At 41.3% G+C, this 18,277-nt stretch overlaps 1 protein-coding gene across 1 annotated transcript in view; it reads left to right on the forward strand.

Annotated features, from left to right (window-relative positions):
* The window catches only part of LOC126458101 (cyclin-dependent kinase 2-interacting protein-like), a 117,728-nt gene that overhangs the window by 26,341 nt on the left and 73,110 nt on the right, over positions 1-18,277 (forward strand). The window contains exon 3 of the mRNA XM_050094927.1: positions 10,786-10,876. Coding sequence (XP_049950884.1) covers positions 10,786-10,876 — 91 coding nt within the window. The remainder of the gene's footprint in view (positions 1-10,785; positions 10,877-18,277) is intronic.

An 18,277-nucleotide genomic window follows, 5' to 3' on the forward strand; every position in this document is an offset into this window, starting at 1 on the left:
ACAGAAGAGAATTGAAGCATTTAAGATGTGGTGCTACAGATGAATGTTGAAAATTAGGTGGACTGATAAGGTAAGGAACAAGGGGGTTCTGCGCAAAATCAGAGAGGAAACGAATGTGGGAAATACTGACAAGAAAGGGGGGACAGGATGATAGGATGTCTGTTAAGACATGAGGGAATGACTTCCATTGTATTAGAGGGAGCTGTAGAGTGCAAAAACTGTAGAGCAAGACAGAGATTGGAATACAGCCAGCAAATAATTGGGGACATATGTTCCAAGTGCTACTCTGAGATGATGATGGTGGCTCAAAGAGCTCTCACTTCGACTCCACATTCATGGCGTTCGCCGTGCTGCCTGCTCAGTTGTCTTTCTCTGGGTCCCAAGTAATGGGTATCGCAGGGAATGAACTGGCTAACCATTTGCTAGAGGAGCACTTACTCGCTCCCCATTCGCTTTGCCAATTTCAGGTGTGGATTTGTGGGTACACATTAAGATCTCTGCTCACGGAGAAATGGAACTTCATCTGATGGGCTACTGCCCCATCTAATAAACTCTGCATAATCAACGAGGTTACTGCAACATGGTGCTCTTCCTTCCGCTTCTCATGGAAGGAGCACAGAATTCTTTTGTTATCTCCACATCAGTCCTACAAGATTAACGTATAGTTTTCTTCTGTATATCACAGTATTGTTGTGGAGCCTTGCAGACAGTAGCTCGTATGGACATCAGTCCTCTGCAACTGTGCATGGTATTTCATTGAACGGTGCTGTTTTCACGGGCCCAGATGCTGTAGCCAAATATTTTGCTCTGTGTCTGAGAACTATCAACCAGCTTTTCATGTCCTTAAACATCAAATGAAGTGATAGCACTTATCTTTCACTGCACGCCAGCTGGAGCCCCATAATGCTTCATTCAGTGAGCAGGAATCATTCAGTGCTCTATCCCTTTGCCAAGGTACAGCTTCAGGGCCAGACCACACGCACAACCATATGCTTGAACAGTTGCTCAAATGCATGGTGAGCTGCCGTCTGTGTTGGCTCCTTGAGTCTCTGGGCCTTTTGGCTCCATCCCAGGGTGGTTTTCATCAAGGCTGTTCCACTGCTGATAATTTGGTTTGCCTGGAGTCTGGCATCCGACAGCTTTTAACTGACATATATACCTTATTGGTGTATTCCTTGACCTACAAAAGGCTTATGACACCACATGGTAACACCACATCCTTTCTACCATACATGAGTGGAGTCTCCTGGGCTTGCTTCCGATTCTTGTGCAGAAATTCTTGTCAAACTGCTTTCCAGGTTCGAGTTGGTGCTTCTAACTGTACCCCCCCCCCCCCCCTCCCCCCCAACCTCATATCCAAGAGAAATGGCTCCTGCAGGGCTCTGTATTAAGTGTCCCCCTCCTTTTAGCAGCCATCAATGGTCCAGCAGTAACTGTGGGGTCTTCAGTGTCACCCTCCTTGTACACCAACAATTTTTGCATGTACTATTCCTCCTCTAGTCGGTGAGTTGCTGAACACCAACTGCAGGGCGCCATTCGAAAGGCGCGCTGGAAGTTAAATGCCTTAGGACGGGGGCCTTCGTAGTGGGTTATTTAGGGGTGTCTGGCTAGGTAAAGTGCAGGAGAGAAACATAATCTAGCAGGGGGTGAGATTGGGGCAAGGAGGTGTAGTGAAAGTACTGGGGAGTAGGAGAGTTGGATAAAGACAGCTGTCAGTGACAACGACAAGATGAAGACTAATCACGGGGGAAGCAGGGGTTATCAAGTGATGCTGGTACTAAAGCAGCTGTTGGCCTCAGTGGTGATGGTGTTTGCGGTATTTTATATCTGGACGACTGAGTTTACAGTTAGCTATTGTTTTGTAATGGCTTTCCATACAGGAATCACACTTCATTGGTTGTTTTACCCACATAGAATACTGCACCCTATGAGGTATGAATGCTAGATGTATAATGTCAGCTGTTGAAGCACTTGTAAAGTGTGAGGGATGAGTAATGCTTACCACACCCATGGCTTTCAATAAGACCTGGGTCTTGCCAGGTGGTAAGCTGTGCTGGGAGCTCAGTCTCAGTTGGCTGGTACATCTTTGGTGATTCACAGGATTTTGTGAACTGGGGACTGGAGTGTGCTGCCAGTCCTCTGTAACTGTAAGCTATGGGCATGTTTCAGTGACCATGATGTAGCACAGTAATGGATCATTGTATGCCAAAACAGGGGAGTCTTGGCTTAATTGCTCTGTTCACAAGGGTGACACAAACCTGTTAATAAAATACCTAAACCCCCAGTTGCGTTAAGTGCTAATGGGACAGATGGCCTGTTTAGAGGCTAAGCAGTTGCTAGCGGGCAACCTATGGGGAACCTGCCAAACCTCATTTGTACAAGGCTCACTCCGGCAGCATGGGTTTTGTCTAAGCCAGCATGTATGTTCTTAATTGCTCATGAGTATTCAATGGAACTCAGCAACCAACCCCTTAACTGCAACCCAGTCTCACAAAAGAATTATATTGGTGAGTACTGATCAGCCCTCAAAGAAAATAAGTTTCCACATATTGTTCTTCTCAGTACATGGTGAGTACCCCAGTTCAGTTCATTCATATAGTTGGCTCAAAAGTTGAATACCAGAGAAGCTATGTCTTCACATGCACCAGGACCAGCGAGCACTCTCCCTGCCTAGTGGACACAGCATCTTTACAGCAGAATCGGTGCCAATCATGCATTGCCTTCACTTCTTCCACACCCAATCACGTAAATCTTTCCTAATCTGCTGGCTACTGGGAAGGATGCTCAGAAAATAAAGATACCAGGATTCAACATGTGGTCCATGTTATATATATCACCAACCCTTGAGTGATGTGGAACAGTAAATGGTGTGTCTTTGTCACATCCAATAAGTTATTGATGGTAAAGAGGCTGTGTCTGTGTGGTGGTCTTAATGGTTCTGCCGTGAATCTGCAATCCTCTGCCACCTCCATATTGGTCACACCAATTTAACCCATGGGTACATCCTACAACAAGCTGCCGCACCATGTTCTAGTTGTGGCACTCGACTGACAAGTAGCCCATATCCTGTTAATGTGTCCCACCATTGCTGCTACACAGTGAGCTTCGCTGCTGGCTTAGACACTCACTAAAATCCTAGCTGATAATGTTGAGGCAACAACCCAAATTTTAACACTAGACTTGTGTTAGCCCCAAATGGGAGTGCATTATCTTTGTAAGATTTCATTAGCAGAACACAGTATGATCATATTTTCACCTACATTGAGCAACTCTTCAAAATATTCCCTCCATCTGCCCAAGGCATCAACAGGATTCACCAGCAGTTTTCCTGACCTGTCCAAAATACTTGTCATTTCCTTCTTTCCTCCCTTTTGAAGACTGCTAATTACACTCCAGAATGATTTTCCAGCAGCTTGACCCAAAGTCTCCAACCTGTTTCCAAAGTCTTCTGAAGATTTCTTCTTGGATGCTGCAATTATCTGTTTGGCTTTGTTTCTTTCTTCAACATAACTTTCTCTGTCTACCTGAGTTCTAGTATGTAGCCATTTTTTATATGCCTTCATTTTCCTTTTACAGGCTGCATTGACTGTGTCATTCCACCAAGCTGTTTGCTTCATCCTACCTTTACACACTACTATTCTAAGACATTCTTTAGCCACTTCTAGTACTGCGTCCCTGCACCTTGTTCATTCCTTTTCCAATCACTGTAGTTGTCTACATTCAACTAACTGGTACCTTTCTGAGACCACTGTTAAGTACTTGTGCCTGATTTCCTTATCCTGAAGTTTCTCCACTCTTATCCTCCTACATATGGACCTGACCTCCTGCACTTTCGGCCTCACAATACCAATTTCACTGCATATTAAATAGTAATCAGTGTCATCAAAGAATCCCCTGAATACACGTATGTCCCTCACAACCTTCCTGAACTCCTGATCTGTTATTATGTAGTCAATGATAGATCTGGTTCCCCTGTCTTCCCAAGTATACCAGTGAATGTTCTTATGTTTAAAAAAGGAGTTTGTGATTACTAAGCCCATACTAGCATAGAAATCCAAGAGTTGTTTCCTGTTCCTGTTGGCCTCCATATCCTCTCCAAATTTACCCATAACCTTTTCATACCCTTCTGTTCGATTTCCAATCCTGGCATTAAAATCGCCCATGAGCAGAACACTGTCCTTGTCCTTTACTCTAACAACTACATCACTGAGTGCATCAAAAAAACTATCCATCTTATCTTGATCTGTCCCTTCACAATGCGAATATACTGACACAATCCTAATTTTCTTGCTAGACACTGTCAAATCTATTCACATCAGTCGTTCATTTACATACCTTATTGCAACTACGCTGGGTCCCATTTCTTTCCTGATGTAAAGCCCTGCACCCCATTGTGCCATTCCTGCTTTGACTCCTGACAGGTAGACCTTGTATTCTCCCACTTACTCTTCTTTCTCACCCCGTACCCGAATGTCACTAACAGCTAAAACGTCCAACCCCGTCTTACTTGCAGCCTCTGCCAGCTCTACCTTCTTCCCAGAGTAGCCCCCATTGATATTAATAGCTCCCCATCTCGTTGCCATTCGTTTGCCGAGTCGTATCTTAGGAGTCCCTGGTTTGTCAATTAGAGGTGGGACTCCGTCACCTCCAAAGGTCCAAGGCATTTTGCTCTGACTGTTGCCAGCATCATATTTAAAGTGCCGGGGAAGCAGGTTGCTAGCCTTACTTGAGTTTTACCCTTAAAGGTTGAGGTACTAACCGGTGTATTTGGTAGTCTTTGCCATGTGAGCACAAAGGTGACCATGACTCAGAATATGTCCGAGATGCCCAGCCTTATTCCAAAGTAACTGGTATCCCGACTGTCAGGACCACTTACTTGGCCACTCATACGTTGCCCGTGGTTCATGAACTAGGACATGACGACAACAGGAACCCACACCATGAACCATATTTTGAAGAGTTGCTCAATGTAGGTGAAAATACAATCAGTAATGTTTCAGATTTCGATGTACAATAGGATAGGAATGATGATGGAAATAGGATCACATTTGAGGAAGTGGAGAAAATGGTCAATAGATTGCAGTGCAATAAAGCGGCTGGGGTTGATGAAATAGTCAGAACTCATCAAATACAATGCAATGTCGGGTCTTAAATGGCTACACAGGATAATTGAAATGGCGTGGGAGTCGGGACAGGTTCCATCAGACTGGACGAAAGCAGTAATCACACCAATCTTTAAACATGGAAACAGAAAATATTGTAACAACTACAGAGGTATCTCTTTAATCAGCGTTGTGGGTAAAATCTTCTCAGATAATGTTGAAAGGAAAGTGCGAGTACTAGTTGAGGACAAATTGGATGAAAATCAGTGTGGGTTTAGGCCTCTTAGAGGTTGTCAGGACCAGATCTTTAGCTTATGGCAAATAATGGAGAAGTGTTACAAGTGGAACAGGGAATTGTATCTATGCTTTATAGATCTAGAAAAGGTATATGACCGGGTTCCTGGGAGGAAGTTATTGTCTGTTCTACGAGATTATGGAACAGGAGGCAAACTTTTGCAAGCAATTGAAGGTCTTTACATAGTCAGGCAGCAGTTAGCGTTGACGGTAAATTGAGTTCATAGTTCAGAGTAGTTTCAGGGGTAACACAAGGCTGCAACTTGTCTCCACTGTTGTTCATATTATTTGTGGATCATATGTTGAAAACAATAGACTGGCTGGGTGAGATTAAGATATGTGAACACAAAATAAGCAGTCTCGCATATGCGGATGGCGGATGACTTAGTTGTGATGGCAGATTCAATTGAAAGTTTGCAAAGTAATATTTCAGAGCTAGATCAGAAATGTAAGGACTATGGTATGAAGATTAGCATCTCCAAAATGAAAGTAATGTCAGTGGGAAAGAGAGATAAACAGATTGAGTGCCAAATAGGAGGAACAAAGTTAGAACAGGTGGACAGTTTCAAGTACTTGGGATGCATATTCTCACAGGATGGCAACATAGTGAAAGAACTGGAAGTGAGGTGTAGCAAAGCTAATGCAGTGAGCACTCAGCTACGATCTACTCTCTTCTGCAAGAAGGAAGTCAGTACTAAGACTAAGTTATCTGTGCACCGTTCAATCTTTCGACCAACTTTGTTGTATGGGAGCGAAAGCTGGGTGGATTCAGGGGGGGGGGGGGGGGAGAATCACACATGTGTGCTACATTTTAACAGAAGCTTCCTTAGGCCTTGCCTTGATTACAGCTGTGACATACACAGGTATGCATGATCTTCATACCAGAAGATACTACTAATGAATTCAGTTGCTGCATCAGTAATGTGCTGCTTAGATACCTGTCCTCCTCCTCCTCCTCCTCCTCCTCCTCTCAGAACACCAACTTCCCTGAAATGTGCTGAATGGGACCAACTCTCCGATACACCCTTTATCCTAGAAATGCCCCTGGTCTGAGTCCCCCATACATGTGTTCCATAACAAGTTAATAATGTGCTTTTATAAATTATTGGATCCCAGATGTCTGTTCAAAAGCAATAATGTTTTCAGTGAAGCAGTTATTTACCTCCCATAATAGAACACAACATAAGTTAATCATTGCTAACACTTGGTTTAAAAATCATGAAAGAGGGTTGTATGCATGGAAGGGATGTATAGACACCGGAAGGTTTCAGATTGATTATGTAATGGTAAGACAGATATCTCGGAACCAGATTTTAATTTGGAAGACATTTCTAGGGGCAGAGGTGGACTCTGACCTCAACTTAATGGTTAAAGAACTGTAGATTAAAGCGGAAGAAACTTCAAAAAGGTAGGAAATTAAGTAGATGGGACTCATTGAAAGAACCAGAGGCTGTTCAAAGCTTCAAAGGTAGCATTGGGCAACAGTTAACGAGAACAGGGGAAAGAATTAAAGTAGTAGACAAAATGGGTGCCTCTAAGAGATAAAATTATGAAGACAGCAGAGTATCAAACAGGTACGAAGACAAGACCTCATAGAAATCCTTGGATAACACAGGAGATATTGAATCTAATCGATGAAGGAGAAAATGTAAAAATGCAGTGAATGAAGCAGGCAAAAGGGAATACAAACATCCAAAAAATGAGATTGACAGGAAGTGTGAAATTGCTAGGCAGGAATGGCTACAGGACAAATGTGAGGATTTAGAAGCAGTTTTCAGTAGGGGAAAAATATACTGCCTACAGGAAAATTAAAGAGGCCTGTGGTGAAAAGAGAAGCAACTGTATGAATATCGAGAGCTCATACGGAAAATCAGTCTTAAACAAAGAAGGGAAAGCTAAAAGGTGGAACAAATATATAGAGGGTCCGTACAAGGGACATAAAATTGAAGGCAGTATTACAGAAATGGAAGAGGGCATGGATGAAGATGAGATGAGAGATATGATTCTGTGGGAGGATTCTGACAGAGCACTGAAAGACATAAGTCAAAACAAGGCCCCTGGAGTAGATGATACTGTGTCAGAACTACTGACAGCCCTGGGAGAGCCACCCATAATAAAACTCTCTCATCTTGTGTGCAAGATGTATGAAACACGCAAAATACCCTCAGACTTCAAGAAGAATACAATAATCCCAATTCCAAAGAAAGCAGGTGCTGACAGATGTGAAAAATTACCGAACAATCAGTTTGATATGTCATAGTTGCATAATACTAACACAAATTCTTTACAGAACAATGTAAAAAATAGTAGGAAGATCAGTGTGGTGTTTGGAGACATGTAGGAACATGCAAGGCAATACTGGCCCTACAACTTATCTTAGAAGATAGTTTAAGAAAAGGGCAAACCTACGTTTATAGCATTTGTAGACTTAGAGAAAGCTTTTGACAATGTTGACTGCCATACTCCATTTGAAATTCTGAAAGCTGCAGGGGTAAAATACAGGAAGTGAAAGGCTATTTATAAGTGTCGAGGGGCATGAATGGGAAGCTGTGGTTGAGAAGGGAGTGAGTATTGATCATAGCCTATCCCCGACATTATTCTATGTGTACATTCAACAAGCAGTAAAGGAAACAAAAGAAAAATTTGGAGTGGGTATTAAAGTTCAGGAGGAAGAAATAAGAACTGTGAGGTTTGCTGATGACATTGTTGTTGTGTTGGAGACAACAAAGGATGGGGAAGAGCAGATGAACTCTACAGGCAGTCTCTTGAAAGGAGAATAAGATGAACATCAACAAAAGCAAGACAAAGATAATGGAACATAGTGCCACTTAATCCAATGATGCTGAGGGAATTAGATTTGGAAACAAGATACTGAAAATAGTTGGTAGGTTTTGCTGTTTGCACAGGACGATAAAGAGTTTAGACAAGAAGAGAATAGAAGTTTTGGAAATGCGGTGCTGCAGAAGAATGCTGAAGATTAGGTGGGTAGATCATGTAACCAATGAGTAGGTACTAAATAGTACTGGGCAGACAAGAAATTTGTGGCACAAAGAGATTCTGAGAAATCAAGGAATCACCAGTTTAGTATTGGAGGGAAGTATGGGGGTCAGAATTGTAGAGAGATAAATACAGTAAGCAGATTCAGAAACATTTAGGTTGCAGTAGTTATTCAGGGATAAAGAGGCCTGGACAGGGCAGCACAGCATGGAAAGCTGCATTAAACCAGTCTTTGGACTGTAGGCCACAACAACAACAACGACAACAGCAATAGTCACGTGTTGGGTACATATGAATGAATCCTTGCAGTTGAACAACACTTGAGTGCTATACTAATAAAGCCAGCAGTTCTTGTTTCAAGTAGCAGAATCTTCCATTTTCTTGGTGCACACACAAATTTTACATTTAAGTTTGTGCTCTGCAAATCACTGTGAAGTGTGTGGTATATGGTATTTCCCATTGTACCAGTTACTAGAACTATTTCAAGTTCCATTTGCATATGGAGTTCAGGAAGAATGACTGTATAAATGCTTAGCTGTTTGTGCTGTAAATAATATAATTGTGTCCTCACAGTCCCTATCCAGTATATAGTGTGTTGTAGTATATTCTTAGTCACCATTTTCTAGGATGGATTGCACGAGTGATGTGTAAACTGTCTCCTTTGTAGGCAGATTATATGTCTGCAATATTCAGCCACCTGCCTTACCTACAACTGAGTGTATGTGATCATTCTATTCCATATACCTATCCCTACAAAGTGTTACACCAAATATTTGTATAAGTTGACCTAGTCCAACATGAACCATTGATACTGTAGTCATAGGATACTTCTTTTTTCATTTTGTAAAGTGCACAGTATTAAAGTTGCCATTCTTTACACCACCTTGAAAGATCTGACTATCTGCACAACTTTCTTTTGAAAGTATTTGACTAGACCGCTTCATCAACTGCCAAGAGTCAAAAGTTGATACTGATATTGTCTGAAAATTCATTAAAACACATCAACAGCAAGGAGCCGAAAAGATTTCCTTGAAGCACACCCAAATGTTCCACACGCATGTGTCAATGACTCTCCATTCAAGATGACTAGCTTTGTCCTCCTCCCCAAAAAACTCTCAATACAGTCATAAATTTCACTCGAAGAGGCCACATCATTTAATGATTGAATTGGCAGATGGTGGTGGTGGTGGTGGTGGTGGTGGTGGTGATGATGACGACCCCATACAACCATACTTTTGATAGTAAGCGTAGATGTGGTTCTGAGATAAATACTTCTAGGAAATCAAAAAATACTGGATCTACCTGACTGCCTTGACCCATGGCTTTGTGGATTTCACATGAGAATAGTGCAAACTACATTTCACATGATTGATGTTTTTGGAATCCATGTGAGTTTGCAAGTAGGAGGTCATTTTGTTCGAGATACCTTATCGCATTTGATCTCAGAATGCGATATTCCTTTAAAGGTCCACAGTGATCAGCCACAAATTCTGTGTAAAGTCTGATAGAGATATTTTGTGATTGTTTAAATGTGTGAATATGTTATTGAAGTACAAATAAAACCCACTACTTAGCTAACCACTATTATGTATGTTATTGCAATGTATATTAGGCCTAATTCTTGTGTCAGCAGCCATGCCAAAATTGTGTAGATCTAAGTATACAAAGTTTATTTTAGATAGAACCAAGGGTAGCTGGTGTGATGTAGCATCGCTTACTATGCAGAAAACGATGTCCATATTACAGTAGTCTGATACAGCTACTTCACAAGCCATCTGATCATTACAAATATTTTACCTCTAATGTGATTTTTAGCTGTTACATGCTTAAGCTCACGCTAATAGGAATGTTTTTAAAATAATTTTTTTTTCAACCTGTGAACAGTCTCTCAACCCCCCCCCCCCCCTCAAAAAAACACACACACACACACACACACACACTTAGGTGTCACATTTGACGAGTTGTTTGTTTGTCTTACCATTCACATGGTTGATTTTTTACACTTCTACTTGTACATTAAGTGAAGAAAGATAAAACTTTGGCTTAGCAGATGACAGAAGACTAATACACACAGATGGGACAGATTTAATTGATTATATTTTTCTTCTCCTCTACCCTGTCTCCCATGATTAAAGATAGTGAATTATTTTTGCACCAGATCAAGATACAGACTAATTTCTTTATTTTCTGTTTACTTTTACAATATGAATAACACACGAGTCTGAAAGCTGAAGTTTCTCAGCTTTTTCCTCTTGTATTAGTCTTCTGCCACCTGGTGAATAGATGTTGTTTTTCTATCTCTGTTTGCCCACATTTTTAAGGTCTTTTCTTTCTACAAGTAATAAATATCATATTTTATGAGACAATCTAAACAGAATTTTTTTTCACGCAGGAAGGAGAGCCATGTGCGCAACTGTGAGCCAGTTTATCCAGATGGCCTGCAGCCCTTAATTGATGATCTGACGAAAGTTTGTGATATGTTGGTATGTAATTTAGTGTAGTTAATAAAATATTTTAATGTGTCCAAAGTATTTGAGAATTTTAAAAATTGTGAGTAATAGGAACTGGGAATGCCCCACTTACTGGGAATATAATGACTATTGCCTCTTTGTAAGCTAGACTGGACATGTTTAGGAGGCTGCTAGGTCAGCACAAGCACTAAAGCTCACTTTTTGCTTGGGAAGTGAATGGTCACAATAGAATTAGGTGGTCAGATGTAGTGCATGGAAGTGGAAACAGAGCACAGTTTCAGAGCAATGACCATGTGTTAGGTTCCCTGTAGCATTAGACATGAACATAATATAATTATAGCACAGTGCATAAAGTGAACAGAAACACTTTTCAGATCGATGAACACCAGCGTGGTGACCAATGTAGGAACTTAGAACACTCTAACATCAGTTTACAAAAGATTGGTGCAGGATGCCTACATTTATGATACACGATGCTGTATTTAGTGTGCTTGAAAACTCTGAACACAAAGAAAAAATTAAACTTACAATTACATTACAAAATCTTCTGTGCAAAACAATATGTACACTTAGAAGGTGAAAAGCAAGAAGCGGAGTTGCAAAAATTAAAGCAAACACTATTAAGTTATGTGACTGAAATAAGTATTCATCATATGTGGGAGCAGAGAAATAAATGTCTTAAGACTTTTCCTCAGCATTTCCACTATGAAAATAAATATTTGTTTTCAGAATGAAATGTTTTCAGGATGATAGCTCAACAAATGCTTGTGCAGTTTGAGCAAGTTACCATATTGCTTTCTGTAGTGTTACCATCAGATTTCATAGTTAAGATTTATACTTGTACATCTACATTTACATATATACTCTGCTAGCCACCAAGCAGTGTGTGGCGGAGGGCACAATTCGTGCCAAAGTCATATATCCCACCTTCTGTTCCACTCGTGGATCACGCGAGGGAAATGGGACTGTCTGAACACCTCAGTATGAGCTCTTATTTTCCTTATCTTTGAATGGTGATCATTGCGCGATTTGAAAGTTGGTGGTAATAATGTATGCTCTACATCCTCAGTGTGGATCAGATATCAGAATTTAGTGAGCAGCCCCTTCCATTTAGTGCATCGTCTATCTGCAAGTGTGTCCCACTTCAAACTTTCTATGAGATTTGTAACGCTCTCGCAATGGCTAAATGTACCAGTCAAGAATCTTGCCCCTCTTCTTTGGACCTTCTCAATCTCTTGAATCAGACCCAGCTGGTAAGGATCCCATACAGACAAACAGTACTCAAAGACTGCACGAACTAACAATTTGTAAGCTATTTCCTTTGTTCAAGGACTGCATTGCTTCAGGATTCTACCAATAAACCGCAGTCTAGAGTTCGCCTTACCTGTTACTAGTGTAATCTGATCATTCCATTTGAGATCATTTCGAATAATCGCAACCAGATACTTGACGGATGTTACTGCTTCCAAAGACTGGGTATTTATTTTGTACTTGTTCATTAATGGGGATATTCGCCTTGTTATGCGCAGTAGGTTACACTTACTAATATTGAGAAAGAACTGCCAGTCATTACACCACGCATTTATTGTCTGCAAATCTTCATTGATTTGTTCATAATTTTGGTGTGATACTCCTTTCCTGTAAACTACAGCATCATTGGCAAACAGTCTAAGGCCGCTGTCAATACCATAAACAAGATTGTTTACGGGTCACACCTGAAGTTATGCTTGTTTCTGTTGAAGTCACCCCGTTCAGGACAACATACTGCTCCCTGTCTGTTAGAAAACTTTCTATCCAACCGCATATGTCATCAGATAGACTGTAAGCACACCCTTTTTTTAGCAATCGACAGTGCGGAACTGAGTCGAACGCCTTTCGAAAGTCGAGAAATATGGCATTAACATGGGAGCCGGTATCTAGAGCCTGTTGTATATCACGCGCAAAGAGGGCCAGTGGTGTCTCGCATGACCACTGTTTCCTAAAACCGTGCTGGTTTCTGCAGATGAACTTCTCAGAGTCTAGAAAGGTCATTATGTCTGAACACAAAATATGTTCCATGATTCTACAACAAATCAATGTCAGTGAAATTGGCCGGTAATTGTGTGCATCCGATTTTCTACCCTTTTTATAGATTGCTATGACCTGGACCTTCTTACAATCCCGTGGAACTTCCCGCTGTTCCAATGATCTCTGATAGATGCCGGATAAGAATGGTGCCATATTTGTAGCATATTCAACATAAAATCTTACAGGGATACTGTCTGGGCCAGATGCCTTCCTGGCGTCTAAGCATCTTAACTGTTTTACAATCCCAGATGCACTAAACATTATATCAGCCATCCTTTCGTTTGTTCGATAATTGAAAGGGGGAATGGTGCTGCAGTCCTCTATCGTAAACGGGTTTTTGAAAGCTAGGTTTAGAATTTCGGCCTTATGTTTATCATCATCAGTTACATTACCCGTACTGTCAGCAAGAGAAGGTATTGAATTATTTGTAGCGTTCATAGATTTTACATACGACCAAAATTTTTTGGGGTTATTTTTAGAATCTGCAGATAAAATATTGCTTTCAACTTCGTTAAAAGGGTCTCTCATTGTCCTTCTGACAGCTGCTCTGTTTGTCAGCGGGACAGTGACTACGTTTAAAAGGGCTGTGCAAAATTCTCTGCTTTCTCAGCAACTTCCTAATATGTTTTTGTACCAAGGTGGATCCTTTCCCTCCCCTATACTTTTGCTAGGCACATACTTCTCTAGCACATGGTGGACAATACCTTTAAATTCCGACCAAAGATGCTCAATATCTTTGTGTCCCGTGGTGAGTGCTTGGAGCTGATTATGAAGATATTCATTAATGACACTTTTATTTGCTTTTCCAAACAAGAAAACTCTACACTTTTTGCAACTTCCACTGACATAGAAGCCACAACGACATTATGGTCGCTAATACCTTCTTCTAGATTTACTTCCTCAAGAAGATCAGGTCTGTTTGTTGCCAAGATACTAATATGTTCACATCTCGAGTTGGTTTTCTAACCAATTGCTCAAGGTTGTATGTTGAGAGTGCTCCTAGAATAACTTCACACGAATCTTTGCTTCTTCTGCCCCCTGTGATAAATGTGTAATTTTCCCAGTCAGTGAATGCTAGATTAAAGTCTCCACCTATAACTAATAGATAATTTGGATATTTACTTCCTATGTACTCAAGACTTTCCGTGAAACATTCTGCGAGGTTTGTTGCGGATGCTGGTGGTCTATAAAAACATCCTAATACAGTGGTCAATCCTTGTCTGATTGACAGCTTTATCCAGACTATTTCACAGTCCGACCCAGTATTGATCTCAACTGTGTTTAAACAGCTTTTAACTGCAATGAACACACCACCTCCCATAGCATCAGTCCTATCCTTCCTGAACATTGTCCAATCCGAGTTCAAAATTTCACTGCTTTTTATGTCCAGTTTCAACCAGCTTTTGGTACCTAATGCAATATGGCATTGATACTGTTTATTTTGGAGTCGGAGATTAACTTGGGGATCTTGCTACAGACACTTTGACAATTTACTAACATGAGATTAAGCATATTTAAATCCTTTGAAATGACCTGTTTAGGCGAACTAACAATTTTTACAGTTGGCACACCCACAGCAGTGTCACGAACTGGTAATTTTTCAGGCTAGCAGTTTGTTTCCTGTGGGGAGGAACCTAATCTAAAAAACCCGCATGCGCACACCACAAGTACTGTGCTACCCAAGTAGCTGCTTCCTGTGTGTAGTGCGCCCCTGATCTATTGAGGGGTGTCCTACAACCTTCCACCCCATAGTGTAGGTCGAGGAATCTACAACCATTTTCATCACAGAGTTGACGTAGCCTCTGGTTTAGATTCTCCACTCGACTCCAAACCACCCTGGGTACGATGCTGCAGATCATCAGCTTCGCTTCCACTCGTCGAGAGATGGAAGCCACCTTCACCAATTTAGCCAGCTGTTGAAAGGACCCAAAGATTTCCTCAGATCCCTGATGGCAGGGATCGTTGGTGCCGACATGTGCAACAATCTGCAGCTGGCTGCACCCCACAAGCTCAATAGCTGCCGGAAGAGCCTCTTCCACATCCCGGACAAGACCCCCGGCAAGCACACCGAGTGATTATTGAACTGCTTCCCCGCCCTAGCAGCTATGTTCCTGAGGGACTCCATGATCCACCTAACAATGGAGTTCCCAACAACTAACAAACTCCTACCCCCACATGCCTGTCTGGACCTTGCTGAAGGAGTGGCCCCTATCCTGGCAGAAGGTGCATTGTGATCCGGCTCACCCCCCCCCCCCCCCCCACCCCCCCACCCCCCGCCTCCCCTCCTTCCAGCATCAGATAGCACACTAAATCTATTAGCAAAGTGCATGGGATTTGGCAGTAGCCTGCGTCCCCCTTGCAGCCTTCGCCTTGAGGCCCAAGACCTCAACACAGACTGCCACCCACACTGAGGTGAGAATGGGCCAGCCGGCTAGTTCGCACCTGAGGTCGGCTCAGTGACAGAGAGCTGTGACATCCCCCCCCTGCACATCTAGTACAGCAGAGGCACCCCATCCCCACCACACCTCAAGGTGGCCCTCTGGAGCTTCCAGCTGCGTTTGGACTGTGGCCAACTCCTCCTCCATCTGCACACAACAGACACAGTCCCTATCCATCTAGCTAATAACTGATTTACAATTTAAAAAAACTTAAGGAAACCTACTGCCATTCAAGGTTAACAGCTACACTCTAGTTGGCAGAAAGGACACTCAATAATGAAAATAAAAATGTATGGTAGAAGTGAGATCTGGTGCTTATTTTCCTGCTAGGGGCTATTTAGTGAATAGTAAAGAATAAGGCAATGACCTACAGTAAACTAAGAGTTGCTATCTAGTGAATATGATAAACGAATTAAACAGTGACCTACGGTAAGCTGCACCTACTGATTATCCCTCGTATTTGTAATTTAAACAAGCATTTACGTACACGCGAAAGTGACCTAATAAAACTATAAAAACTTTTACCTTAAATGTATCGAGTCTAAATGACACTAATAAACGTAAACACTGGGTATTGTACACTGACAGATGCAGGTACAAAACGAAACCTTTAGCTAACAATAAGAGTTCATAATGTAAAGCACAAATATGAATTCTACTTTATAGGAACCGGTGGGCTTACAGTACACTATCACTAAAGCCCACAACAAGCTAAGGAATTCAAGCAGACGGCGAGGTGAGTTTTAGCTTTCTGCTAACTGAACCGTATGTAAGAAGGGCTCAGAAGTTGTATTGTAACACTGATTTACTCAGATGTTGTAGTGTAATACTGATTTACCACATATTTTACATTTGCATAACTATTAATGGTCGCAGGTTGCGCTAGTCAAACGTATACAAGTGAGGTTAAAAATCACTGTCAGTATCACTGTTTCTAATAAAATGTATAAAAACTGCTACCTTCAATGTATCGAGTCTAAATGACACTAATAAACGTGAATACTGAACATTGTACACTAACTTAAACTGATTAACCCTCATACTGATAATTTACGTTCACACGAAAAATAACCTAATAAAATGTATAAAAACTGGTACCTTCAGTGTATCGAGCCTAAATGACACTAGTAATCGCAAATACTGAGTATTGTGCATTGAATTAATTTGTAATCCCGCATATTTAAAGTCAGTTAAGAATGTAAACAAATGTTTGCGTACACCTGGAACTGTCTTAAATAGAAATTTTGCTTATCTTATTCAGACGCAAATAAAAACTGAAACCTTTAATTTATCACATGTATCTGGCACTAATTCACGTAAATACTATAGAATAGACAGCAAAAACGATTAATTACTAGCTAAATTACTTATCTTGTAACACAGCAAGCAAAAAGCGCTAGTAGCTGGCATCAGGGCTCTACTTCAGTAAGTAGAGGATTATTGTGCTTTTTTCTTAGATTTCTTAGATGACAATCACTGTTGATGCAATCCAAGACTTCTCCTCATCCTTATGCTGGATGATAAATATGTCTTCCATATCCTTCTTCTTCTTCTTCTTCTTCTTCCTACCCTTTACCCTGTATCTTCACTGGATCAGCATGTTAATTTATGGATTTGACTATAGAGTGTGTCCGGATACCCTTCCTGTTGCACACCTTGCCTCAGCCTTCCACCTGGGATGGACGTTATGTACTGCATCTTTGTGTGTCTAGTGCTATCCTATGTAGAAAAACTGTGAATGTTTTGGAAATGTTTGCAAATTGTGTAACAGAGGTGGGACATGGGTACCAGCCCGGTATTCACCATTCGGTTGTGGGAAACCACCTAAAAACCCCTTTTAGGCTCGCTGGCACATCGGCCTTTGACATTAATCCTCCAGGCATATTCAATCTGGGGCCAGCATACCTCCCTAAGTCCCAGAAGCAGCGTGCTAGCACATGCAGCTATGAGGTTGGGTTTATATTGTCCATATAGTCTTCAAAATAACATGCAGTTTTTTTCTGTATTCAAGATAAAAAAACACTAGTTACAGACTCGGAGTTCAGAATAAGAATTGGCCAATTGTTTTACAGAGATTTTATACATTGCTTTCAAATTGATTATATAATGGTAAGGGAGAGAATTTTTAGCCAGATTTTAAATTGTAAAACATTTCCAGGGGCAGATTTGAACTCTGATCACAATTTAATGGTTATGAACTGTAGATTAAAACTGAAGAATTTGGAAAAAGGTATAAATTAAGCAGACAAGACCTGGATACGTTGAAAGAAACAGACAGACAGGGCATTAGGAAAGGAATACAGTAGAACAGATGAAATAGTGAAGGCAGCAGAGTATCAACAAGTAAAAAGACAAGACCTAGTAGAAACCCTTGGATTACAGTAGAGATATTGAATTTAATTGATAAAAGGAGAAAATGTAAAAATGCAGCAAATGAAGCAGAAAAAAGGGAATACACCAAAAAATGTGGTAGACAGGAAGTGTGTAACGGCTAGGCAGGAATGGCTGAGGACAAATGTAAGGATGTAGAAGCAGATTTCAGTAGGGGAAAAATAGATACTACCCACAGGAAACTTAAAGAGGCCTGTGATGAAAAGAGAAGCAGTTGTATTAATATCAAGAGCTCATATAGAAAACCAGTAAGCAGAAGGGAAAGCTGAAAGGTGGGACAAGTATATAGATGGTCGCCCACTCAGCTAGCTGTGCGGTCTAAAGCACTGCTTCCTGAGTGGGAAGGGGTGCCGGTGCCCGGTGGATTAGTGTTGAGGTCTGGTGTTCCGGACAGCCTGTGAATGGTTTTTAATGTGGTTTTGCATATGCCTCAGCGAAAACAGGCTGATTCCCCTTATTCAGCCTCAGTTACATTATGTCAGCGATTGCTGCGCAAACACTGTCTCCACGTGCGCAT

Source organism: Schistocerca serialis, chromosome 2 (genome assembly GCF_023864345.2).
Source record: "Schistocerca serialis cubense isolate TAMUIC-IGC-003099 chromosome 2, iqSchSeri2.2, whole genome shotgun sequence".
NCBI lineage: Eukaryota > Metazoa > Arthropoda > Insecta > Orthoptera > Acrididae > Schistocerca > Schistocerca serialis.